The sequence below is a fragment of the Rhineura floridana genome, chromosome 3 (genome assembly GCF_030035675.1).
Source record: "Rhineura floridana isolate rRhiFlo1 chromosome 3, rRhiFlo1.hap2, whole genome shotgun sequence".
Classification (NCBI taxonomy): domain Eukaryota; kingdom Metazoa; phylum Chordata; class Lepidosauria; order Squamata; family Rhineuridae; genus Rhineura; species Rhineura floridana.
Genome location: NC_084482.1, coordinates 196114293 through 196142029, shown reverse-complemented (window position 1 = coordinate 196142029; position 27737 = coordinate 196114293). Strand labels below are relative to the sequence as shown.

General features: G+C 44.0%; 1 protein-coding gene across 11 annotated transcripts in view; it reads right to left on the bottom strand.

The window, feature by feature from the left end:
- VWA7 (von Willebrand factor A domain containing 7) overlaps window positions 1–27737 on the bottom strand; it is a 75211-nt gene that overhangs the window by 31926 nt on the left and 15548 nt on the right. For all 11 annotated transcript variants that reach the window (XR_009761597.1, XR_009761596.1, XR_009761595.1 and 8 more), the window contains 7 exons: window positions 20775–20944; window positions 18712–18824; window positions 16096–16212; window positions 15736–15915; window positions 14008–14185; window positions 4125–4277; window positions 704–796 (listed from right to left, as the gene is read on the bottom strand). Coding sequence is in view for 8 of the 11 variants with exons in the window: in XM_061619268.1 (XP_061475252.1) it covers window positions 704–796; window positions 4125–4277; window positions 14008–14185; window positions 15736–15915; window positions 16096–16212; window positions 18712–18824; window positions 20775–20944 (1004 nt within the window). In the remaining 3 variants the exon portion in view is untranslated. The remainder of the gene's footprint in view (window positions 1–703; window positions 797–4124; window positions 4278–14007; window positions 14186–15735; window positions 15916–16095; window positions 16213–18711; window positions 18825–20774; window positions 20945–27737) is intronic.

Here is a 27737-nt window from a genome sequence, read left to right as displayed (position 1 = left end):
ATTCGCTTATAAATGCTTTTGGCACTGCTCTGTTATCAAGTTTGTTTGTGAACACAATGAAATTCCATCAGTCCATCACAAGTGTGTCTCTCTCTCTTTTTTTTACCTTTAGCCATACACAACTTCTGGGTAAGATTTTCTCTTGAGGGTGACTTCCCAGACTTTGTTATACCATCAGGTCACAGATTCCTTTTAGATCTTTCCAGAATCTGGCTATAAGAACTCTGGCTGCTACCAATAAATATCCCAATATATGTTCTCTCGTGAATAAATTCAGTAAAGCTAATTTCAACTTTTTAAAACTTCTTTGTCAATTATTATAAAGATTTCATGAAAAAATTGATCCCCAAATTTGGCCACTTTCCCAAAGTTCTACCACATATGTTTAAGTGATCCCTTAACAGCACATCCCCTACAACACATTGGTGCACTTGTTTTATGATACTCTGAGTGACTCAAGATACCATTTTTGTACCATTTTAATTGAAGGTTCTCTAAATTGGGCTGAGGTAGACCTATATGGAAATTTATCCCACAAAGACAACCACTGGTTCATCCTCTATGTGTCCATTCCCATGGTCTCTTAGGACTGAATAATGACAAAGACTATTTTATTTAATATAGCACTTGATCACCCAATGGCCCATCACAGTTGTGCAAAAACTAATGCCCAGTCACTGAAAGGGAAAAACCCCATATATACCTTCTATAGGGTGACTATCCATAATAAATAGCCCCGGGTGGCGTCCATCCTCTGGAACAGCAAAGTAATACAGGAAGTCAAAGGTGCTCTGACCTGTCAACAAGTACAAGTATTATAACATTTGGGATACCTCCAGACTGTTAGTATTTTGTGGGAGGGATTCATGTGCAAACTGGGAAATTTAGGTCTGTGCAATTAAAACGATTTAAAGTGCTTTGTTGCCCTAGCACAGCAAATACACTTTAAAAAAAGGAACTGACTTTTTGCAGCTAGGAAAGTGATGAGGAAATGCATTGAAAAGTTGGAATAAATGAAGGAATAAATGAATGATTGGTTAATTAGGGCTGTGAGTACACTAGTCGCCTATAGCAAAGTGTTTCCATTGGCCACACCTGGCGGGGGAATGGGTTGATCTGCCGATCAGCTGCGTAATCTTTGAAGCGAATTCAAAAAATGCACTCAAGCTGCTCCCACCAGGTTTGACAGTAAAAAGGGGTGGGGTTTGACTAGTGTAGTGTGCCCCCATTTTCAGAAAAAAGATGTAGAGGTGCATTGGAACCAGCAGAACAGTAAGTGTGTCTCTACCCCAGAAGACTTATAAACACCCTGCAAGAAAATCAGGATGAAGGCTAATTGTCATACAACTTCTCTGCAAACAAATCAGAAAGAATGCTCAGTAGAACCTGGATATAATCTAACCTGCATAAACTTTGTGGAAGCAAATCAAGATGAATGCTCAATAAATAGATCATCTGGTGGAGCCCTTTGAAAATGATTCCCATTCCCAAGAAAGGGTCAGGTGACTGAACAGGGCAGCCTGGGATTCCATAAGCCACTCTATCCATTCCATCCACAGCTGACTCCATACTAGCTTTCTAAGCCTGGGAGTGCCATCCTTTGTTCACTTACTTTTTACAGACAATCCAAATGATGTTTATTACCAGTCTGTTTCAGTGCTCTCAGTTGTCATGCCATCTTTTTTTTCCAGACTTGTGGCAATTTTAGAAATGTTAAATGCAATTGCAGCTCTAAACTGTACAGTGAAGACTGGCAAAGAGCTATTGTGGCTTTATAGGCAGACTATCCCCTAAAATTAGAATCTCTCTCCTTGCTGCTTCTGCCCCTATAATTGCTTCCTCTTCATTGAGGACTCAGCATTATTGAGTTGTCCCTTAAACCAGTCAGTTCCTGTTGGGGAGAGGACTTTACAGTTTTCAGAGCAACTGCTGATTAATTTTTGTACAAGCACTATTTGCAATAGCAATTAAAAAAAATAACCAATAGCTCTAGAAACCAGTAACTAAAGCTCATGCTACCACCATAAAATAAACAGGAACTAAGGTCCAATTCAGTAACCATGTGCCCACTGAACCACAATGCAGAAGTCACAAGGAAGAAGTCACAGGCTGAAGCTGAACCCCAACAAGACCGAGGTGTTACTGGTGGGGGATAAGGGAAGGTTGGGAAACTTTGACCTGGTGTTTAATGGGGTGAGATTGCCCCTAAAGGACCAGGTCCGCAGCCTGGGGGACATTTTGGACTCTCAATTGTCAATGGAGCTCCAGGTATCTGCAGTAAGTCGGGCAGCCTGGTACCAACTTCATCTGGTACAGAGGCTGCGACCCTACCTTCCTATACATCTGCTTCCACGAGTGATACATGCCCTGGTCTCCTCTCGATTAGACTACTGTAATGCGCTCTACATGGGGTTACCCTTGAAGACGGTCCGGAAATTGCAGCTGGTACAGAATGCGGCGGCACACTTAATAAAGCAAAGCCATCGCCGGGATCATGTCACCCCAGTGTTGATGGAGCTACACTGGTTGCCAGTTGTATACCGGGCCCAATTCAAGGTGTTGGTATTAACCTTTAAAACCCTAAACGGTTTTGGCCCAGTTTATCTGAAGGAACGCCTCCAGTATCACCAAATATGCCACCAAACAAGATCGGCCTCACAAGACCTTCTCTCGGTCCCACCGGTGAAAACAGCTAGGCTGGTGCAGACCAGAGAGAGGGCCTTCTCGGTCGTGGCCCCCACCCTCTGGAACTTGCTTCCTTTTGACCTTCGACATGCCTCCTCCCTGATGGCTTTTCGTCGAGCCTTAAAGACCTTGTTATTCAGGCAGGCCTACGGGATTTCTGGGGTGGGTTAGGCTATTATGTTGTATTACTGGGTGGTTTAGATGTATTGTTGTTTAATATGGTGACTGTTGTATGAATATGTTTTAAATTGTATTTTATATTGTGTAAGTCGCCCAGAGTGTCTGTTAAGTCAGACAGATGGGCGACTAACAAATAAAATTTTATTATTATTATTATTATAAGGAGGAAACAGTTAAAGAAACAGTTGCAAGAGATCTAGATTGACTTACTTCCAAAAAACACATTATAGTAGGATCTTGCCCATAGGAACAGGCATTGCTAAATAATATAGTAAGGGTCATCTGGAGACACGGTTTTAATCCCCCCTTCCATGCTATGATGGAAGACTAGAAATTATTTGCTCTGGAGGGCTGAGTTTCACATTGTTGAAGTTGTCATGTGAAAGGTCCATTGCTCCAAGGTCCCAAAGAGATGGCCACCATTTAGGCTAAGAATAGATCCAATGCAACTGGCACTTGTGATGTTCCTATATTAATGTATATATGGTAAGTGTTGTTGTTTTAGAAGATACATGGTAAGTGGAGTGAAAGAGGAGGGGGAGTGAATGGGCAGTAGAATGCGAGATGATTGGCTGAGTGTTTAAAATGGCTGAATGTATAAAAGGAAGAGTGAGAGTGGAATCGGGGGGGGAGTGAGAGTGGAATCGGGGGGGGAGAAGAGAAAGAGTGGATTGCTTGGTGGGTTTAGAGAGTTGTTTGACAGGAGAGGGTGGAGAAGGAGGGAGGTGGAGTTCAGATTAGTATTGAGTACAACCATATGCTTATGTGCTTTAAGAAGAAATCTTGTTAATCTTGTTAGCTTTGTTATCTGTAATAAATACTTAATTTGGTTACCAAAGGCCTGATCCTTGGCTGGGGTTTCACAGACCAGAAGGGAGGGTAAGGTAATGACCAAGGCTGAAGGGGAACTGTAACAAATGGTGGCAGCGGTGAAGAGAATAACAATACCAGTATTCAGAGTCTCTGGGAATACTAGTATTGGGACGTTACTGGTGGTTGCCTAGCAGGGGGATCTGTTGAGATCTGTGCTAGAGCGGGGAGAGAAACCATAAGAGAGAGCGGTCCGGACTGGTGGAGTCCCTGGTGGTGCCTAGTGACAGGCAGTAACCACGAGCAGGTAGGAACCTGACAGGGAGAGCCAGGGAAGGACGCGTCACAGCACTCACAAGTGCATCCAAATGTATGAAAGATCATATGGAAAATTGGAGGGCACCATTGCAGCCTCATTGAAGTCAGTGTCTCACTTAACCTGTTCTCACCTTGAACGTGCACAGAATAGTGGCCTTTGGACAGAAGCTTCAGTGTCCATTCACCAGCAAGGACAGGTGAAAAAAGAAATGCTCGGTAAATGCCACCAATGGACTGGATCTTCGCTAAGGGACCACTGGTTGATGAAGAAGCCTGATTTGTACCTGCAAGAAAGGTTACAAGGGGGACATAAGGTGGATTAACTCATTAGATCAGAGCACAGTGATCTACTGGGTATATAATGGGTAAGACGATCTAATGGGTTAATCCACCTTGTGAATGTGAAGTGTATGGGAAGCCCTTAGAAATGTATGTATCATTATTCCTATGTATTGTTATTTTTCCCACATCTTGGAAGGGCTCCCCCCTAAAAAAAACCAGGAGAGCAGAGAAGATAATGGAGATTATTGAATTGGTGCCACCTTTGGAAGGTCCACCTGACACCGATGGTGGCTGCATTTGATGATCTATGGGAGCTTCTTTCTCAGTTCTTACATTACATTCAGCCACTCTCCTGTGATGGTGGAGTGGGCAAATATAATGCAGCAGAAGAGTTGGCAAGCATCCCTACCCTCCAGCATGTACTTCAAAAACTGAAAAGGGCCATAGCTCAGTGGTAAATCACATATTTTCCATGCAAAAGGTCCCAGGTTCAATTCCCAAGATCTCCAGGCAGGGCTGGGAAAAAAACCACTCCAGTCTAAAACCCTGGAGACCTGCTGACAGTCACTGTAGACAATACTGAGCTAGATAGGCCAAAGATCTGGCTCAGTATTACGCAGCCTATTAGGTTACAAATTTGGGAGTGGGGGCTTCCAAGCCAACAACTACATGTGCAAAGGCCCCATTCACACCAGTTCTATTCCTAAATTAAAAGAGAGTATGGGGGGACAAAATTGTGTGAATGGGACCCAATGCAATTGGGAGTCTCAAAAACTTCCCTTCAAATCGGCTGAACTATAGAAATGTTTCCATATTATTCCTTAATATTGCAAATAGGTCATTCAGATATCACAAACAGGTTATTATCAACAGGTTATTTTTAACTTAGGCTGCTTTCAAACATGGGGCTTATTGCATTAGTTTAACAGATTAAAATCATAGCACTTCTGTCCCAATTTTTAAAATTCCTTTCACACTGCAGGACCTGTTGCGTTAAGGAAGAGTAGCTTTTTCAGGGGATATACTGGCATGTAGCGCAAATGTCTTTCACACAACTGCAGTGAACAACATCTTGGTGTTGTTCCTCACCTGTTATACAATGTGCACTGTAGTTCCCCACTGTGTCGGAGGTCTAAGATCTCATCCCATCGTCATGCAACCCCTCTCCCTTCAGCATCTGACATATAAATATATTTTAGTTGTATAGACACAGGGGAGTGTGTGGAAAATGCTGGTATGCCAGAATACTGATACAATTTTTGTCAGACAAAATAAAATGCACCTAACGGGTGGGAATGCACTGCATGCTGGGATGCCTATCATGTGAGCGGTTGCAGCTAGCAAAAAACTCCCATGATGTTCCGGGTTCCCAAGCTTGCTAACAGATTATTTCTGGTATCAGTTATCACAAAAATTTGCACTAAACTTGCACTATATTTCGTTAGAATTCAAGAACTAGCTTGTACGTTGTGTGAAAGATCAAATATAATGCACAAATTACCAGGTAAAAAATCATCAAAATAATGGAATTAATTGCAGTGTAAAAGCAGCCTTATTCTTTCTGCAGAAAAACTGTTAAATCAAGATTAAATGGGAAAAAATACAGGCTGACATTCTGATGCCAATGAAGTATGTATGTATTTGTTTATTTGTTTATTTTTTAAATCCCGTCCTTCCTCCCAGCAGGAGCCCAGGGTGGCAAACAAAAGCACTAAAAACACTTTAGAACATCATAAAAACAGACTTTAAAATACATTAAAACAAAGCAACTTTAAAAACATTTTTTTAAAAGCTTTGAAGATATCTTTAAAAAAGGTTAAAAAACATACTGTTTTAAAAAAAGGTTTAAAAACATATTAAAAAGCAATTCCAACACAGAAGCAGACTGGGATAAGGTCTCAACTTAAATGGCTTGTTGAAAGAGGAAGGTCTTCAATAGGCGCCAAAAAGATAACGATGGCGCCTGTCTAATATTTAAGGGTAGGGAGTTCCACAGGGTAGCTGCCACCACACTAAAGGTCCATTTCCTATGGTTGTGTAGAACAGACCTCCTGATAAGATGGTATCTGCAGGAGGCCCTCACCTGCAGAGCGCAGTTATCAACTGGGTATATAAGGGATGAGATGGTCTTTCAGGTATCCTGGTCTCAAGCTGAATAGGGCTTTGTACACCAAAACTAGAACCTTGAACTTGGCCCAGTAGCAAATGGGCAGCCAGTGTAGTTCTTTCAGCAGCGGGGTGAGATATTGGTGATACCCTGCCCCAGTGAGCTGTCCCACCACCACATTTTGCACTAGCTGCAGCTTCCAGACTGTCGAGAGGCAGAGCTGGGGTCCCGGGGGTCCCGGGGAGTTGGGAGAAGAGGATTCAGATGGATGGCAGAGGGAAGGGGGAGGAACTTCCCCCCTTTGGAGTGAAGACGAAACAGAGGAAATGCCAGTGATAGGGTCGCCTAGCAACGGGGAGCCTGAGAGCTCTGGAGTTTCAGAATCCTCCTTGGACATTCCCACGCCCCCCCTTCTCCGCAGCTCAGAGCAAGAGGGAGGGCTGCCCACAGCAGAAAAGCGGCAAGACAGTTTACCAGGCAGTTTACCATCAGCTCCTTCCCTATCCCCCATAGTGGAATCGGAAACTTCAGAAGAGGAGGGGGTGATGCTTCCCCCCTCACCGCGCACACGCAGACAGCTGAAAAGACAGGAGAGAAGGGGGGGAAGGCGGGCAGTACCTGAGGGGCAGTTAAGGAGGAGCGAAAGGTTGCGTGCCCGTTTGGCCCCTTCTTAAAGAACAGGCGGGAAGCAGCCCCTTGCTCTGTCAACTTTCTCCCAATGCCGCAGGACCTGTATCCCTGTATTGCTTCATGAGAAGACGCAGTCTTTGCTTGGACATTACCCTAATAAAACACGAATTACTTACAACCTCTGGTCTGGTTCCTGAGTCTCACCCTGGGCCTGACAGCTTGACAGAGCCACCTAAATCACCCTCAACGCTCTCTTCACTTGACTGGGACAAGATGTCAAAGGGAGCAGCGGGGGGAACGAACCCCACTTCTGAGACGGAAGAAGTGAAACTCTTGAGGACTAAGGTAGCTGATTTGCAGACGGATGTTCAAGCCCTGCTAGCAGCAGTCAAGGCGCTGAAGACGGATAATCAAACCTTGAAGGCCACGATAGACCAGATGCGAACAGCCCCTCCAGCTGCTGCAGTAAAGGTCCCCATTGGACTGCCCCCAAAATACGCGGGACAAAGTGATCAGTTGGCAACTTTCGTGGCTCAATGTGAGTTATATCTGGATGTCAGGCACACGGAATTTCCAGACGATGGGGCTAAAGTAGCCTTCGTGATTAGCCTCCTGGAGGGGGAAGCTGCAAAATGGGTGACTCCGTATCTCGTGAGAAAGGATACTGTCTTAAGAAGGTACAGAGGATTTATACAGGAGATGACCGAGATGTTCCAAGACCCGCAAAGAGCTGAAACAGTAGCGCGGCAGCTAGGCGCTCTGAAGCAAGCTAAAGGGACTGTTTCCGAGTACACTAACGCTTTTAAAATTCTGTCCCAGGAAACTGGTTACAATGACGCCGCCCTGATGTTTATGTACCGGAGTGGATTAAATGCTGAAATCCTGGATGAGCTGGCCAGGACCTCCCCCCCCCCCCCCGCTGACCTACCAGGGCTCATCCGGCTATGCCTACAGATAGATCACCGGATGGAAGGAAGGCGCCTGGAAAGGAAGCAGGAGGTCCCGAGATACTCAGCCTCGGCATCCCGCAGCAAGACCCTTCCCACTGCAGGGATGGCAGGTAATGCAACTGAGGGACAGGGAGGGGCTAGGCCAAGACTGTCGGAAGAAGAAAAGGAAAGACGACGCCGGGAACGTTTATGCTTTTATTGTTCAAAGCCGGGCCATGTGGCCAGAGACTGTGGACTGAAAGGGGGGAAAGCCGAGCTGTCGGGAAACTAGAACACCCAGTCCACATGCAGGCCGGTGGACTGGGGGCAGCGTTGTATAAAGGCCCCCCAACGATCCAACCCCCCTCAAAAGGGGTGTTGGTCTTGCCTATTCGGATTACAACTTCCAGAGGAGTGGTGTTTAATTCCACGGCCTTAATTGACAGTGGAGCCTCCACAAATTTTATTGATGCAAAACTAGTCAAGCGTCATGGAATTTCCCGGTGGAAACTGGACGCTCCCCTAATCGTGGAGACCATCGATGGGAGACCCCTGAAGTCAGGAGGGGTGACACAAGCCACGGAGGAAGTGAAACTTCAAATCCCTGGGCATGAAGAGTTCATTTCGCTATACGTGTCAGATCTCTCGAACTTCGAGGTGATTCTGGGAATGCCCTGGCTAGCAAAGCATGAACCCAAAATAAGTTGGAAGGAGGCGGTGGTGTGGTTCACCTCACAGTATTGCCAGGAGAACTGTCAACCTGAAGGAATCAAGAACACCTTAGCGGGGGCAGTGCAAGAGATCGAGCAAGTGACCCTGCCGCCGAAGTATGAAGAATTCAAAGATGTATTTGATGAAAAAGAGGCAGAGACTCTACCCCCCCACCGCCCTTACGACTGTGCGATTGATCTCGTGCCAGGAGCCAGCATCCCATCGGGGAGAATCTACTCTCTCACAGAGATTGAGAGGAAGGCCCTGAAGGAATTCCTGGATAAAAACCTGAGGCGAGGATTCATACGACCCTCACAGTCCCCTGCTGGAGTGCCGCTATTGTTTGTGAAGAAGAAGGGGGGGAACTCAGACCTTGTAACGACTATCGCGCATTGAACCAGATCACCATCCCTAACAGCTACCCGCTGCCCCTGATCTCAGAGTTGCTGGATCGACTGCGCTCCGCAAAAATCTTCACGAAGCTGGATTTGAGGGGAGCGTACAATCTGATCAGAATGAAGGAGGGAGATGAATGGAAAACGGGATTCTTGACCGCTTATGGTCAATTTGAGTACCTGGTCATGCCGTTCGGACTTTGTGGAAGTCCAGGAGTTTTTCAAAAGTTCATGAACGACGTGTTTAGAGACCTGTTGGACACGTATGTAATCTGTTACTTAGATGATATCCTGGTGTTCTCAAAGAACCAGGAAGATCATGATCAGCATGTGAAAACAGTGCTGAAGAGACTGAGAGAGAATCACTTGTATGCCAAGTTAGAGAAATGTGGATTTGACTCCAGTCTTTGGACTTCCTTGGGTACCGAATCTCTGCGGAAGGAGTGGAGATGGACCCAGGGAAAGTAAGTTGTATATTGGACTGGGGCCTGCCTAATACCAAAAAGGATGTACAACGGTCCCTAGGGTTTGCCAACTATTACAGAAAGTTCATTCCAGGGTTTTCCAAATTAACAGCTCGTCTGACTGACTGCTTAAGGGGAAAGAAGAAGTTTCAATGGACAGAGAATGCCACCAAGGCCTTTGAGGAGTTGAAGAGAAGGTTCGCTTCCGAGCCCATTCTGCGCTTTGCTGACCCGACCCGCCCTTTCGTCGTGGAAGCAGATGCTTCTGATTTTGCCATCGGGGGGGTCCTTCTGCAATTAGACCAAGAAGGGAAGGAGCTGCACCCCTGCGCGTGCTTCTCTCGGAAGTTAAAGCCTGCAGAGAAGAACTACACGGTATGGGAGAAGGAGCTGCTGGCCATCAAGGATTCTTTTGAAAACTGGAGACAATGTCTAGAGGGGGCCTCTCATCAGATAGAAGTGCGCTCCGACCACAAGAATCTTGAAAGCCTCCAAACAGCCAGAAAGCTGAACCAGAGACAGATAAGACGGTCCCAGTTCTTCACTAGGTTTAACTTCAAGATTACTTACCATGCCCAAGCCAAAAACCAGAGAGCGGATGCCTTATCCAGACAGCCACAATACAAAGAAAGTGAACCCGAGGACCAGCCTCAGTACGTGATCCCGCCAGAGAAATTAATGTTGGGAGCATGCCAGCCTTCATGGGAAGAGGAACTCAAAAAGGCACAACAAGAAGATGCAGACATGCTAAAATATCGGCAGGAGACGGGACAAGGTCAAGACTCAGAAGTAACCTTTCACTGGAGAAATGGACTATTATGGTTCAAAACAGCTAGATATGTGCCAGAAGGGGAATTAAGGCTCAGAATCCTACGCCAGTGCCATGATTCTATCACAGCGGGACACTTTGGGATTTACAAGACCATTCAGAACGTGGCCAAGGACTTCTGGTGGCCTAAAATGCGTCGGGATATTGAAAGCTATGTAAAGTCCTGCTCTGTCTGTCTGCGGACAAAAACACAAACAGGAAAACCAGCAGGACTGTTACAACCGTTACCTGTCCCACACGAACCCTGGAAGGACCTATCCATGGATTTTATAACTGATCTACCCAAGTCCCAAGGAATGACAGCCATCTTAGTAGTGGTAGATCTACTTACCAAAATGGCGCATTTTCTTCCTTGTGCAGGGGCCTTAGAGGCTAAAGAAACGGCCAAGTTATTCATCAAAGAAGTCTACCAGCTGCATGGATTGCCAAACAGCGTAGTCTCAGACCGAGGAACTCAGTTCACAGCCAAATTTTGGAGAGCAATGTGGAAACAGTTGCAGACGGAATTAAAACTCTCCTCCGCCCATCACCCCCAGACAGATGGGCAGACGGAACGCTTGAACGCCGTTTTGGAAAGATATTTACGAAGTTATGTGTCCTACCAACAGACTGACTGGGTATCATATTTGCATTTTGCAGAGTTCGCCTACAACAATTCTCTGCACTCCAGCACTCAACAAACCCCGTTCTTCGCTAATTATGGATTCCATCCTAAAGTCTTTCCAAGCAGCTCAGAAGGAATGCTGGTACCGGCAGCTGAGAACTTCCTTAAAGAATTGCAAGCGGCACAACAGACACTGAAACAGCAGTTAAACGAAGCCAAAACGGAGTACAAGCGAGTTGTTGACCTGCACAGGAAGGAGGGCCCCCCCCCTTCAACCGGGAGACCAGGTATGGCTGTCCACCCGCTTCCTCCAGATGCCGGGCAAATGTAGAAAATTACAAGACAAGAGGGTGGGTCCTTTCGAAATAGAAACTCAAATTAATCCCGTGGCTTACCGACTGAAGCTACCTGACACGTTTAAAATACATCCTGTGTTTCATCGATCCCTCTCAACGAAAGCTGCCCCTCCCAGTGAGTTGCGGCCGGAGGAGCCTCCCGGAGCTCCACTCCTGATAAATGAGCAGCTTGAGTTTGAAGTTGAAGAAATCCTAGATTCCAGGATCAGACGCCACAAGCTGCAGTACTTGATTCACTGGAAAGGCTATGGAGTGGCTGGCAGATCATGGGAAGATGCAGCTGATGTGCACGCTCCAGATTTGGTGAAACTTTTCCATCAACGTTTTCCCCACCGCCCCAAACCAGACAGGTGGAGGGGGGCACAGCTTGGGAGGGGGCATGGTGTCGAGAGGCAGAGCTGGGGTCCCGGGGGTCCCGGGGAGTTGGGAGAAGAGGATTCAGATGGATGGCAGAGGGAAGGGGGAGGAACTTCCCCCCTTTGGAGTGAAGACGAAACAGAGGAAATGCCAGTGATGCCTAGCAACGGGGAGCCTGAGAGCTCTGGAGTTTCAGAATCCTCCTTGGACATTCCCACGCCCCCCCTTCTCCGCAGCTCAGAGCAAGAGGGAGGGCTGCCCACAGCAGAAAAGCGGCAAGACAGTTTACCAGGCAGTTTACCATCAGCTCCTTCCCTATCCCCCATAGTGGAATCGGAAACTTCAGAAGAGGAGGGGGTGATGCTTCCCCCCTCACCGCGCACACGCAGACAGCTGAAAAGGCAGGAGAGAAGGGGGGGAAGGCGGGCAGTACCTGAGAGGCAGTTAAGGAGGAGCGAAAGGTTGCGAGCCCGTTTGGCCCCTTCTTAAAGAACAGGCGGGAAGCAGCCCCTTGCTCTGTCAACTTTCTCCCAATGCCGCAGGACCTGTATCCCTGTATTGCTTCATGAGAAGACGCAGTCTTTGCTTGGACATTACCCTAATAAAACACGAATTACTTACAACCTCTGGTCTGGTTCCTGAGTCTCACCCTGGGCCTGACACAGACCAACCTCAAGGGCAGCCCCACATAGAGTGCATTACTGTAATCCAGCCTGGAGGTTACCAGTGCGTGGACTACAGTGGTCAGGCTATCCTGGTCCAGCAATAGCCGCAGCTGTCTTACCAACCGAAGCTGGTAAAAGGGACTCCTAGCCACTGAGGTCACCTGGGCCTCTAGCGACAAAGATGGATCCAGGAGCAACCCTAGACTACGGATCTGTTCTTTTAGAGGGAGTACGACACCATCCAAAGCAGACAACTGACCGATTATCTGAACTCAGGAACCACAAACCCACAATGTCTCCGTCTTGCTAGGATTCAGAGTTTATTGGCCCTCATCCAGCCCACCATTGAGTCCAGGCAGCAGTCCAGGGCTTGCATGGCCTCTCCCGATTAAGATGTTACAGAGAAATAGAGCTGGGTAACATCCGCATACTGCTGACACCTCACCCCAAATCTCCTGATGACCGCTCCCAAAGGCTACATATAGATGTTAAACAGCATGGGGGACAAGATGGTACCCTGCGGCACCCCACAGCACACCTGCCAGGGGGCTGAAAAACAATCACCCAATGCTATTCTCTGAAAGTGACCTTGGAGATAGGATCTGTACCACTGTAAAACAGTGCCTCCAATACCCATCTCGCCAAGTTGGCCCAGAAGGATACCATGGTCAATGGTATCAAAAGCCGCTGAGAGATCAAGTAAGAGTAACAGAGTCGCACTCCCCCGTCCTTTTCCCGATAAAGGTCAGCCATCAGGGCGACCAAGGCTGATTCAGTCCCATAACCAGGCCTGAACTCAGACTGGAACAAGTCAAGATAATCTGTTTCATCCAAGAGTACTTGCTGCACCACAACCCTCACAGTCACCTTCCCTAAAAAGGGGGTATTTGCAACCAGGCGGTAATTGTCGCAGAGCAATGGGTCCAGGGTGGGCTTTTTCAGGAGTGGTTGGATCACCGCCTTTTCAGGGCGGCTGGAACCACTCCCTCCTGCAATGACGCATTGACCACACCCTGGATCCACTCAATCAAACCCCCTCGGCAAGCTTTAATAAGCCAAGAAGGGCAAGGGTCAAGAGGACACATTGCTGGCCACATCATCGCAAGCACCTTGTCTACGTCATCAGGCCGCATCAACTGAAACCATTCCCAAGAAGTTGCAGCAGATGCTGCACTGGACACTTCATTGGGGACCATAGTAGATGTGGATGGGGCATCAAGACTGCTACGGAGGCAAGCAACTTTACCCTCAAAGTGCCTTGCAAACAATTCACAGTGGCCCTCCAAAGGGTCTAAGACTCCATTTCCTGGAGTTGATGTCAACAGACCCCTGACAATAAGAAAAAGCTTCACTGGATGGCTACTTGAGGATGCAATGGAGGCAGAGAAGTGGGCCTTTTCTGCCACCCTCACAGCCACACAGTAGGCATGGTTATGATGTTTTACTCATGCCCGATCAGCGTCCAGTATCATGGACACTGTGAAAAACTTGCATGCATGAGGCATACCAATTCTATAATAAATAGGCATTTAGGTACCTGGAAGCACCCTGTGACTAAGGCACCCTGCTTTTCTACCCTGTGTGTGGTACCAAAAGTGTAAAGCAGCAGAACCAAAACGTGGAAGCAATCCATGTAAGGGAGCAGATTTGATAGAATTAATGAATAAAAAGCCATAGTTCACTACCTGCAGGGTTCCAGATTTGAAAGGTTTGAATGCCACCTTGGATGGTCAAGATCACTTTGTCCACCAAGCTGTCAATCCAGAACCTGTGAACCTCCATCTCTGTTGTTTGCTTTTTTGTCCTCCGCTGAGACCTCTCAAGGCTGAAGATATTCCCTTTTTGGTGGCGGAAGAGGGTCACCTGGAAACAGCCCCCCCCCCAACATCAATGAGAGATGGGAAAATATTTTTGAAGAGAAATATTGGAATGCATATCATCTTCATCATTATTTATACCCCGCCTTTTGGCCAAAGGCCCTCAAGGCGGCTTACAAAGAAAAATAAACACAGGTATAAAAATACAATAAAAATACAATAAAAACAATACAATTTACAAAAATTAAATAACAAATAACATTATCATAATATTGTTAATTAAAAGCATGGGAGAGCCCAGGGTTCCAGTCTGAAGAAGTTATTAGTTAAATCGAAAGTACTGGGGAGCCCCAGGTTCAAGTCCCCGCTCAGCTCCCTAGATGGCCTTGGGACCATTAGCAGTAGTAGTAGTAGTAGTAGTAGTAGCAGTAATACTAACAGAATTTTATATTCCACCCTTCCTCTAGGAGGAGCCCAGGGCAGCAAAGGATACATACATAAAAAAAGCCTCACAATGTATTCTGAATTTTAAAATGCCCTTTAAATGGTCACATCATAGAACCAGATCTATACTCTGTTTTAAACAACAAAATAAAATTAGGGCTGCAAATTTTAATTGATTAGTTTGATTAAATCAATTAAAACATTCTGATGAACTAAAAAGGTGTCCCAATAACAAGTCAGCACACTATATTTTTCAAAAATGTCCCGATATTCTGACTTGTTACAACAACTGTAAATATGTTGCAATTTGTTCAACTGCCTGTTGTTTTACTGATATTTTTTATGTGTCTATTCTTATGTTTCTGAGATTTTTGTACTTTGCATTTTACTGCAGTTAAACAGCCTTGAACACTGTTTGGTGAAAAGGCAGGATACATAGGAAGATAGAAAACTGCCTTATACCAAATCAGATGGTTGGAGTCCATTTAGCTCAGTACTGCCTACACTGTGTGTGAGAGATAGCAGAAATGCCTCTTTCAAGACAATGTATCCTATGACTCATGTGCATAATATTGAAAAACACCAAGTTAGAGCCAGACGTCATCTTACTGAAATCAATGGGACTTATGTCAGGACTAACTTAAAATGGGACAACTCTAAGGCCCCACCTGCACTGTATATTTAAATCAGTATCATACCACTTTAAATAGTCATGGCTTCCCCCAAAGAATTCTGGGAATGGTAGTTGTTAAGGGTGCTGAAAGTTGTTAGGAAATCCCTATTTACCTCACAGAGCTACAATTCCCAGATTGGTTTAACAACCAATCCCTTTTCCCATGGAACTGTTAAATCAAAACTGCTCTAAGCTTAAAGGAAAGAAAGCTAACATTAGCAATTCTTAAAAGCCTGGGGAAACAAATGTTTTTGCCTGGCATCTAAATGATAGAGTCCTAGCAATTAAGGATTTGGTATTAATGCTGAAAACAACATGTATCTGACAGGAGGCATAACAGAACTGAACCAAGCACATAAAAATTAAATAAAAAGTTTCTAGTCAAGTGACCAGACACTACATCCCTTAAACATCAAAGAAAATGGACAGAGGATGCACCCCAAGAGCTGAGAAGCATTCTTTTTACCCCCTCCCATTACCGAAGAAATGCTGGATTCACCAATGATCTCTGACACCCGCTTGATGTTTTCATTGTCTGTAAATATGATCTGGCCACCCGAGCTATGAGCCAGGTTTACGTAGAGGTTGAATCGGTCTGGGGAAAGTGTTTCCCTTTTCACCCGGGTCCTGGATGGATCTTCTGTGATTAGGAAGGTCACCTGGTGATAGGTAGAGAAAGGAAGCAGCTTTATATTCTTGGGAGGGGAAGTGGATTGTCTCATTACATTATCATATGGCACATTTTGCCCTGAATAAGTACAGAACTAAAAGCAAATATTCAAAACTCTGATTAGTGTTCCCAAAATAAAGCACAATGAAAAGCAAATGGCCTAATCTACCTTGCATTTTTGTTCCTGGATGAGAGCTTCCACACTGTTCTTGAGATGAGCATCTTTAGCAGAAGCATCAGTAAAGACAAAGATCTCGGAATAGGGTGGCGAGGTCTGGAGGGCAAGCTGGAGAGGAGGACAAAGACAGGTGATATTCATATCAGCATTTGACTGTCATTATGGCCAAGGAGCCAAAGGGAAATGCTGGGAAAGCTTGCTGATGGCTGCTTTGGCTCCAACTGACTCTCCATTTTGCAGCTTCAAAACATGTCTCAAAACACACAGGTTGCCTCCAGATGGTCAGTATTTTGCACAACGGATTCAACTAAGTACTGGGAATTTAGGTTTGTGCAATTAAAGTGGATTCAAGTGCTCTGGTGCAACAAATTGCTTTTAAAAAAAACCCTGACATTTTGCAGTTAGAAACATAACAGGGTAATGCACTAAGAAATGTGGGGGAAATAACTGATTAACAGGAAGATGTATAACTTCCAAGCAAGCAGATCAGGATGAATGTTCATTGTTGTATAACCTCCCCAGAAATAAATAAGGAATGTTCAATAAAGACTAGGCATCATATAATCTCCGCATAAACTTTGCGCAAGCAAACCTGGATGAATGCCTAATAATTAGATCTGATGGAGGAATCACAGAATAGTAGAGTTGGAAGGGGCCTATAAGGCCATTGAGTTCAACCCCCTGCTCAATGCAGGAATCAAACTTAAAGCATACTGGACAGGTCCCTGCCCAACAGTTGCCTCTTGAATGCCTCTAGCATTGGAGAGCCCACCACCTCCCTAGGGAATTGGTACCATTGTCATACCACTCTAGGAGCTCCAAGTGTTAGCCCAATCTCCCTTCATTAATCAAAAATCAAACCAAGAGAACTAATTAAAAAAGTTCTGACCAAGATTTAAATGAAGACAAACCAGTTAACTGGAAAAAGAGCTTATAGCCATGCTCACTGGAGGCTTTTGACATTAAGACTTCTCAGATGAAGGATACTGGAAATATTATTTGATTGAGGGAAGCATATATAGTTAGCCACACCATTCAGGATCACTACTTGTATAGGAGTGAAGCATTTGGTTCTCATCCTTTCATCCTGAATCAAAAGTCAAAGCTTACTGAGTTGTAATCCTTTCAAGACTTTTAAAGGTTAAGCCACCAGTTTAAACTGCATAGTTTACTTCTTCTTGCATCATCCCACAGCTGTACATGAGATCATCAAGTGACTTACCCTTGAAAGGTGAAAAGGGCTAACATGGAGGGGGAGGGATTCACACAGCTCCCCTCACACTTTAAAATCAAGCATTGGTGGTTGCATTAGCTAGCCCCACCCTGCCATGTGCAGGCCACACCCCCAGCAGCCACATGTTTGTCAGCAATATGAAGGGCTCATACAGCACATATTTACCTTCTTAGTTGTGCCACCACTGAGTGCTGCCTGGTTGGTGCTGACTCGTGACAGGGCCTTCTCAGTGGTGGCTTCCCATTTGTGGAATGCCCTCTCAGTGAGGTGTGTCTGTATCCATCACTATTAACTTTCAGGAGGAATTTGAAAACATTCATCCATCAAATGCCTAGATATATTCCTGGCAACCTGAAGATCACTGATGAAATAATGTTTTCAAGTTGTGTTTTTTGAATATTTTAACTATTTTAGAATGTTTGTAATTGTAATTGTGTTTTGGAATGTTTTTAAATTTTTTAGCATGTTTTTAAATTCTTTTGTTCACATTTGCTGCCCTGGGATCCTTTAGGAGGAAGGGCGAGTTATAAGTTTAAAAAACAATAACAATGATAATACTGTTCCTTCGCAGAAGGGGAAACTGATTGGTGCAGGATTACTACCTGCATGCAAAACCCTATGCACGTATGGCCAATTCATGCTGCACAGCTGGTGGGATCATGGCCAGCACACACAGTGTAGTAGAAGGGCAAGGCCTGCAGGGTCATTGCAGTTTTATGACCCTACACACACTTTCTCTCTCTCACCTTAAATCTGCATCAACCTCTTTGCATGCTATTTATGTTAATATCTGACCCACTGATGACAGGGAGGGGGGGGAAGCAAGTAGAGGGGAGACATTTGTAATGCAAATCAGAAATTCTAATGCAAATCTGCCCCCAATTCACATTGCAAAGCAACTATGAGCAAGTACCATTTTTACTTATCTTCTGTAGAAAATGCCCTAAACAGCCTCAGTTTTTGGTAGCTGTCTCCTTGTAGCATGTCTTTCACATACAGTATATCAAACAGAGGCAGAAAATGTTGACCTTGCCAGCAATAAAACCTTAAGAACGACCAAGCCCTGCCTTTTCAATGACACTCAAAATCTGCCTAACTCTCTCTCGTGGCAGGACTGGCTGTGGTCTTAAGAATCACTTCTGCTCATTCAATGCAACCACATCAGGAGGGGCATCTTCTCCTTGGCACATTAGCTTTGCACACGGAATAAAGTTTTGATGTAGAGAGACATGTCTAGACATGCAATTCCCCTTAGAGATCACAGTACAATTCCTTTCCCAAATATTTGATGCTGCAAAGTTCACAAGCGATTCTATTACAGGGCTGAGATCTATAAAATTACACAAACATCAAGAGGATTGCACAGATACCACCTGAAGTGCAGAAAGGCACATTTCTGGCTCATCCCCACCAGCCAGAGGGCTGATGGTGTCGAGAATTTTCAAGAATTCATCTGGATCACTGGTCTTAGAGACTGGGCCAAACTCTGGAGGATGAGAGAAAAAGAGAGAGCGATGGCTGATTCACACATGCATTTAGCTGAGATGAAGTGATGTATGAACTGAGTCAACTGAACAACATTGCATCAGAGGCACCACGATTAATGTTATTTCTTTTTATCTTGTTTGGCCTGCAATGGCAGATTTATACATGCAATAGCAGGTCAATTCATGTGAGTCTCCACTTCAGCCTGCAATCTTCAAGTGATGGACATGTATGTATGAACCAGCCTCAAGTAACAGCTGTAAGGATGAAACAGTTGTAAGAATAAAAAAGGAAGGCTTCTAGTTTCAAATGTCAGACTTGGAAAGGATGGCTGGTCACTTGCCTGAGTTCCCATCTATGAATGATTCAATATCTGATGGATTATTGAGAAAATCTTGAGATCCACCATGACACGAGCACTCCACACCCGAATTAGGTAGCACCCACTTCCATTATGGCTCAAAGTTATCCACGGTTGAGAATATGGAATTAATCCTGAAGAAAGGAACTATATTCTCACCCATTCTGTCTCCTGCACACCCCCATCTTATCTCTCAGAAGTTATTCCTCTTCACTTTGAATCACACAAAAGGCACCAACCAACCCAAGGAAAAACTTTAAAACGAGGTTGCTGGATTCTGTCCTTTTAAGAGTGGCAAGAAGCTGGAAGAAGGAGGTGGAGCTTATGGAGGAATCTCCTGGGCCCCAGCTATATAAAGCAGCTTTCCCCTACTTGGTGCCCTCCAAGTGTTCTGGATTTCAACTCTCAACAACCTCAGCCAGGATGGCCAATGGCCAGGCATGATGGGAGTTGTAGTCCAAAACATGTAGAGGGCACCAGGTTGGAGAAGACAGATATAAAACCTCCATTATAGCAGCACTGGCACAATAGTTTCCTTATCTGGCTCCTAGCTTCACTCTCACAGAATAAACTGGCTGCTCTGCTGTTAGCTGTGCCTTTCCTCATAATGACTTCCTCTTGACAGCTTAAGCCTTGTCTGCTTTACGATTTAATCCTTCCCGGCATGACATTTACCTGGGCCTATAAATAGCATAGATATCGGAAGCTGTTTCTTACACAGAGTTTCCACCTGACAAGTCACCTTCAAGCAATATAGAACACTACATCTTTCAGTCTGAATCCACATAACAGTTACCTCTTATGCCAACTGGGTAGCAAAGGTATCATCAAGGTAGCAAGGCAGGGGCACTCTTCTTTTCAATGGAGGCTTGTGCTTTAACCACTGCAGGTCACAGCAACTCTCCCAGCTAAACCCCATACAAGTCAGAAGCTTGTAGAAAGGGTGTGTTTTACCAGATGGGCCTGCCTTGGCCTTAAAAGATGTTTGAGAGAGGCCCGTCTTTCGGCTCAGCAGCATTCTGAGGGGTGCTGGGCAGCGGCTTGAGATGCGGCCTTCTATGTAGCTACTTCCAGGCTCTGGAACTCCTTGTTGAGGAAAACCTGAGGGCCTCCCTCCCTCCAGCAGCAAAGACACTTTTATTTGTCCTGATATGCTGACTTGTTGGCAACTGTAAATATGTTGCAATTTGTTCAACTGCCTGCAGTTTTATTGATATGCTTTATGTGTCTTGTTCTTATGTTTCTGAGATTTTTGTACTTTGTATTTTACTGCATTTAAACAGTCTCGAACACTATGGTGCAAAGGCAGCCTTGAACACTGTTTAGTGAAAAGGATATACAGAAAGATAGAAAGCTGCCTTATACCGAGTCAGACTGTTGGAATCCATTTAGCTCAGTACTGTCTACACTGACTGGCAGCATCTCTCCTGGGTTTCAGGCCAGAGCCTCTCCTGGCCCTCCCTGGAGATGCTGGGGAATTGAACCTGGGACCTTCCGGATGAAAAGGAGTTCCTCCACCACTGAGCTAACATTTAGCAAACAAATAAGAATCGTTCCCCTACTGAAACGGGCCCATATCAAACATCTCACCAGGGTCATGGAAAGGGACTAAGAGGTAGAAATCTGGCTCTTGAAGAGTGGCACGTCGCGATGTGATGATCTCCCATGCTTGTCGCTTGGCTGCACTGATCTCTTCACCCATGCTTCCGGTGGTGTCCACAACAAAGCTGAGGCCTGTGGCTGGGCTGATATCCAGCAGCCTGCAAACAAAACAGTAAGAACTGTGGCTTAGTCATTACCCCAGTACCGCTAATGTGATGCCCGTGGATGCAACTACACATGCGGTGACTGCATTTTCCCCTCTGGAGCCAGAGCCGTTGCATTCTCTCTCTGCTTTTACACACTCTCTCTCTTTCTCTTCACACACAGGCTGGGTTTGTGCATCTTTCTTTCCTTTTTTGTCTCCCCAAGGCTGGGTTTTGTGTATGGTGTAAAAGATGGAACAGAACAGGCCCTTTATAAGTAAAAGCTGATGCCCAAAACAGTCGGATGTGCTAGAAACACTTGAGAAAAAATATTTTTTAAAACATGGAACCATTCCAATATTTATTAACAATTATTAACCACTTAACAGTAGGGAAGGAGGAGGAATTATTTTGGTCTCCTTTTCACAGTGGACTGTTTCAATCTGACACTTCTGAACTTGCTTGCAGATTGGAATGCAACTCCCAGTCAGATTATGCACTTTTTCTGGTTTTGCTATGCATATTTGGTGCACAAAAAGGGACCACCAAAAAAGGAATATTTTACTGACGAATAAATTGAAAAATGCTATTTTATGTTAAAAACTGCATATTCACATTCAAGTGTGTACAAAATGCATGTAATTTAAATGTAGATCTCCCCCAGCATTCTTTTAAAAAAGCTGCCAAAACAGGATGGCATGACCCTGCAATTAAGCATTAACAAGATTAAAGCAGAAGGAATTAGAAGTTCACAACCTGTCCCAACTTCACCCCCAGAATGGCCTTGATCACCAACTTCAGAGCCAGTCAAATAACCAAAAATCACACGTGACTAGATGAAACTGATGCAATAATAAGGCCATTATTGCGAGTAACAGGAAGCAATAAAAAGCAATTTAAAAACATCATAGGAATTAACCCTGACTATAACTATACCATCAAATCTTTTAATTACTGCTGCTAAGGATGGTCCTCACGAGAAAAATGTACAAGGATGGGGTTAGCACGCAAGAAAATGAAAATAAATTCAAATCTCCAGAGAAACTCCCACAGTCAATAGATGGGTTTTGTAAACAAAACATACGAGGCTTACAAACGAAAACTCTGAAACAACTTAAAATAACCCAATTTTGCATTCATAAGAACTCTATACAGGAACCCCCATCTGCCTCATCCCCCCTTTGGACTACTCCGGATTCAAAAAATTTAAAAGACCCACAGCCTTTAACTAGCCCCGACGCAGCTTGCTCAAAATTTCAGCCTAGGACTTCCTTTCATACTTTCTCGGATTGGTCACTTGATTCTAAGGTATTACATCAGCTCCAGGACCCTCCTCTATCTACCACCCCAAATTTAGCGATCGAGCTAGCACAAGCTGATATGTTATTTACCAAAGATAATAAACTAACTTCGGTGAGCCCGTCTACTCTGAAGAAGAGGCCTTCAGTCTTAACAGATTATCTTCCTGAAGACCCAAATCCTGTCCAGGATACCGACCCCTTGGAAATGTTTTCCACAATCCCCGAAATTCCCTTTTTTCTTTTCCACCTGACATCATTTGCAGATCAACTAGGGATGATAAAAAACTTTCTTGCAGAAACAAACAGCCTGTTAAGAACTTTAATAGAAGAATTTTTAAAAACCCCTCTTCTGGCCAACCCCACTTTTACTGAGGACAAATTCCCTCCGAAAGCCACCTCAACAATATCAAAAGAAGAAAAGCCTCACAAACATAACTCGAAGAAAAAGTATTTTAGAAAACCGCAAAAAAAAAATTAAATAGAAAAATATAAAAAATGTGAAGCGCCTTAAATATCGGAAGATGAATTTCCATAGACTGTTTAAACTACTCGAGGAATTACTTGCTTTAGAATGATCTAAAGAAATTTCAAATCGGACTGACCTGTCCCAAGAAGCAGGAGCACATTTTTTAACATCTCAAGTCCCTGTGCAGCAGGCAACTTCCCAAGCTCCACTTCCAGTTCCTGATGTTTTTTCTTCTTCTCATCGATCCTCAGTTGACCCTCTCATTGAGGAAAAGCTAGATGCTCATACACACTGGAAACTACGACTTAGCCCCAAGTCTTTAGTCTTGTCTCAAGTACCACATCACCTTTCATCTAATCGATATGACAATCACAACCCCTTCAATATCAAGACATATATTCATCATTTTTTGCAGACTCAAAATTTACATCTGTTTAATTTAAATGACATAATGAAAGCTGAAATTTTATCAAAAGCGCAGCCTGGCATGTCAATCCTACTCACTTTTAAAACTAGTAATACTGTGATCTCGCTTTTGAACAATAGACGTCGCTTTAGCAATCTGGGCATTGGACTGCATAGACATTTCATTAATGTTGCCAGCCCTCACCCTTTAATTTCGAAACGCACTTCTATGAATCAACAACCAGTCTTGACAGACCATTTAGCTGCATTGCCATCTAAACCTATCATTCCAGCTGACACCCCCAGATATACTGCTTCTATCTTAGATCCCCAGAACATTCCCCCAGCTACAAGACAAAAAAAGACGACCAATGAAAGATCACCACTAAATTCTGACCACTACCAATTTCAATCTCCAAAGTTTTTGGAAGACAAAGTTGATGACTTAACATCTAAATTCTCCAGTTTCTCTGATAATGCTCAAAACGACATCATCGACAACCTTCAAAACCTCTTGGTAACTTTACAGAATAAACAATCTTTGCCTCATTTTGAGACCGACACTGCTGATATACCCTTGAAAATTTCCCCTAACTCCTCGCCCTTGACCCTTGAACTAACAAAAGAAAGACGTACTAATTCTATACATCCATCATGCTGAATCACTGAGCCAGGACCATATGAATCAAATGGATCCTCCCTAATATCCCCTGGTCTCAAAAAGGCGCGGCCCAACACTAGTGTGATTAGATCTATACCCACTGTGCTAGGTAAAGGCAGACACAATCGTCAAAACAGTTCTTGACTTCAAATTAGCTCTCACCCATCTCGCTGCTTAGCCACGCTAACTCGAGTGCATTTAAAAAAAGAAATATGCTACTGTGAAAATAAACTAACACATTCAGACTACTCAGTTTTATTTTTTAATGCGAGATCAGTTAACAACAAGACTGCCATTATCTATGACCTTATTAAAGACGAACATGCTGATCTCGTATGCATAACTGAAACCTGGCTGGAAGATGCAGGGGGTGTTAATCTAAATTGCCTCTGCCCCCCAGGATATTCCGCCTTCCATCAATCTAGATTAGATAATCGTGGAGGGGGTGTAGCCATTATTCACCGCAAAGCTATTTATCTAGGATATCATCTCAGTACCATCCTGGTTTCGAATCTCTCGGTTTAAAATTTAATCACCAGAATTCCACTGTAATCCTATTAATCTATCGTTCACCTCACTATTCAACTACCTCCCTATCTGACCTACTTGACCTAATTTCAGGATTGATGCTGGAATCCCCGAATCTTCTAATGTTAGGAGATTTCAACATCCATGCAGAATCTTTCTCCCTAAGATCAACAAAGGACTTCATGACTTCGATGTCAACTCTGGGGTTCCAACAATTAGTACGGACCCCAACTCACACAGCTGGCCACACCCTTGACCTTATTTTTCAGCCAGTTTCAGATACGAACGACTTTCAAATTGATGATATTGTCACTTCCTCATTGTTTTGGTCTGACCACTACTTGATCCAATTTAAGTTATCATTTATGCCGTCTCCAGCTAAGGCGCCGCCTCCTATCAAATTATATCGCCCCAGAAGATTATTAGACAAAGATGTATTCTTATCCAGACTCAAAGACTACCCCGATGTCCATTCGGGAGAACCAATTGACATTCTTACCAACATCTGGAATAATAGGTTGTCTGAAACAATAGATACAATTGCCCCTCTCCGTCCACTGAAAATGGCCAGACCTAAACCTGCTCCCTGGTTCTCAATAGAACTGTTAAAAATGAAGCGTGTTTATCGGCAATTAGAGCGTCGTTGGCAAAAGACAAAGGATCCACTTGATCGGGTTGCTGTCAAAAAATTCGTTAAAACTTATACCTCAGCTAGACATGCAGCCCAAAGATCCTTTTACTCAACAGAAATTGCTTTAGCGAATAATCAACCAAAAGAACTTTATCGCATAGTGAATAATCTCCTGCATCTGCCACAACTCATTCTCAGGCTCGCTGCCAAGAATTTGCAACATTCTTTGAGGCTAAAATTGATCAGATTCGTTCTATCTTAGATCATACCACCACAACAGACGAAAATAATACTACATCTGAAACTCATGACTCCTCTCTTTTTTCTACCTTTCAATTTGTTTTCCCTGAAGACATCTCCCAATCTCTGAAGGGTATGAATCCCACTACTTGCCCACTCGATCCATGCCCTTCCTGGCTCATAAAAATATCTAGAGCTGAATTAGCTAACTGGCTCAGTGTAATTGTCAACTCCTCCCTCCAACAAGGCTATCTACCTGAATGTCTGAAGGTAGCTATTATTACCCCATTATTAAAAAAACCTTCTCTTGATTCCGCACTGTTAAATAATTTCCGTCCAGTATCCAATCTGCCTTTTTTGAGCAAAGTCATCGAAAGAGCTGTAGCCACTCAATTACAAACATTTCTAGACTCCACCTGCGGCTTCGATCCCTTTCAATCTGGCTTTAGGCCGAATCACGGAACTGAGACAGCTTTAGTTGCTCTAATGGACGATCTTCGGCTAGAACTAGATAAGGGTAATTTATCCCTGCTAGTTCTATTAGATCTATCTGCCGCTTTTGATACTATCGATCATGACATCCTTTAGATCGCCTATATCAAATAGGATTTAGAAGTATAGTCTTACAGTGGCTCCGCTCCTTCTTAGAGGGCAGGACTCAGAGAGTTGCCCTTGGGGATTATCATTCCACACCCTGGCCTCTACGGTTTGGCGTCCCACAAGGCTCTGTCCTGTCCCCAATTTTGTTTAACATTTATCTGAGACCTTTAGGTAAGATTATTCAGGAATTTGGAATTCATTATCACCAATATGCGGACGATACTCAGCTGTATTGCTCTTTTCCACCGAATGCAAAAGATGCTGTCTATCCCCTTAATCAATGTCTTGTGGCAGTACAAAACTGGATGAACAGGAACAAACTAAAGTTCAATCCAGAAAAAACAGAGGTCATTCTCATCGGAAAAAGTCCTCCACAAGAATTAGGCAATTTACCTTCACTAGATGGAGTTCTCCTTCCCCTAAAGACTCAAGTCCGTAGCTTGGGCATAATTTTGGATTCAGCTCTGACCTTAGAACCCCAGATTACGGCTGTTTCTAGAACGGCTTTTGCTAAATTAAAACTCGTTCGTCAACTTCGACCGTTTCTGGGAATGTCTGATTTAAGAAAAGTTACTCAAGCACTAGTGACCTCGCGATTAGACTATTGTAATTCCCTATACATCGGACTACCTGCAAAATCGCTCCGACCTCTTAAATTAGTTCAAAGAGCAGCAGCAAGAATAATCACTAGAACCAGTCCGTGGGTCCACACCACGCCCCTTCTTTATCATCTACGTTGGCTCCCCATCGATTTCCGGCACCAGTTCAAGATTCTGGTTCTAACATTTAAAGCCCGACACGGATTAGCACCGATATATCTGACTAATCGTCTTTCTGAATTCCAGTCTTCCCGTCCTATCAGATTGACCACCGAATCTACTCTGATTGTTCCATCAACATTTACCATCCGACACACGGCTATCAGAAATAAGACTTTCTCGGTTGCCGCTCCCTCCTTATGGAACCAGCTTCCGCCCGAGATACAACTTTCCACTTCTATCATCGATTTCCGGCGCCGGATAAAAACATTTTTATTTTACCAAGCTTTTAACATCTGATTGAAAATGTTGTAGAAAATTGTTTTAGTAGATATACTTTTATATTTTTTAATTGTGTTATTTAGTATTTTGTATTGGACTATGCCTTACTGTTCTCCGCTCTGAATTCTAAATTTTTTGAACTAGAGCAGAATATAAATCCATTAAATAATAATAATAATAATAAGCCACACGCTGTCCACAGAATCCACATTTTAGTACCTGTCCTGGGTAATAAACGGTCTTCTGGAAAAACAGTCTGGAACATCAACTGAGATTATTTTGTTGGGAGAAGAAAGCATAAGATTGACTGAAGAAGGGGCAGGAAGGGAATGGTCTGATAGAGAGCAATGCAGGCTGTGGGTAGGGATGAGGGAGAAATTCAATTCAGTTCACATTTAAAGGCAGTCTTAGTAAACCCACACTTTCTGAGACAGTACGCGAACTGAAACATAGCCATCCTTCAAGATGCACACTTTTCTGAAATGTATATACTAGGGTAAAATGTGCATATACATGCATATATTAGGGGAAATAACATAAAAATGAATTATATTAGGGGAAATTATTTTGCAAAAATGCTTTGCAAAAATTCCCTAATGCTATGCAAAATTGCATACAGAAATGTGTATGTTAGCAGAAATTCCCTCTAAAATGCTGATGAATTTTCATGTGGACTTTTAAAAAAGTTAAATAAATCGCAAACTGATGTGGAAATGTGGAGAACCAAACTTAAGGTTGTAAAATGAGGAAGTGAGAGAAGCCAAAATTGACAGATTCACCCATCCCTAGTTGTGGGCTTGCAGGCCAGGGACTCAAGGATGCAAAAAAGGCCAAAGCAAAAAGGCAGCAGGGGGAGCATCTACATCAGTTTGATCAAATGTGTCACATCTTTGGCTACACAGATCTCCATTTTTACCCAGCAGCAAAATCTGAAAT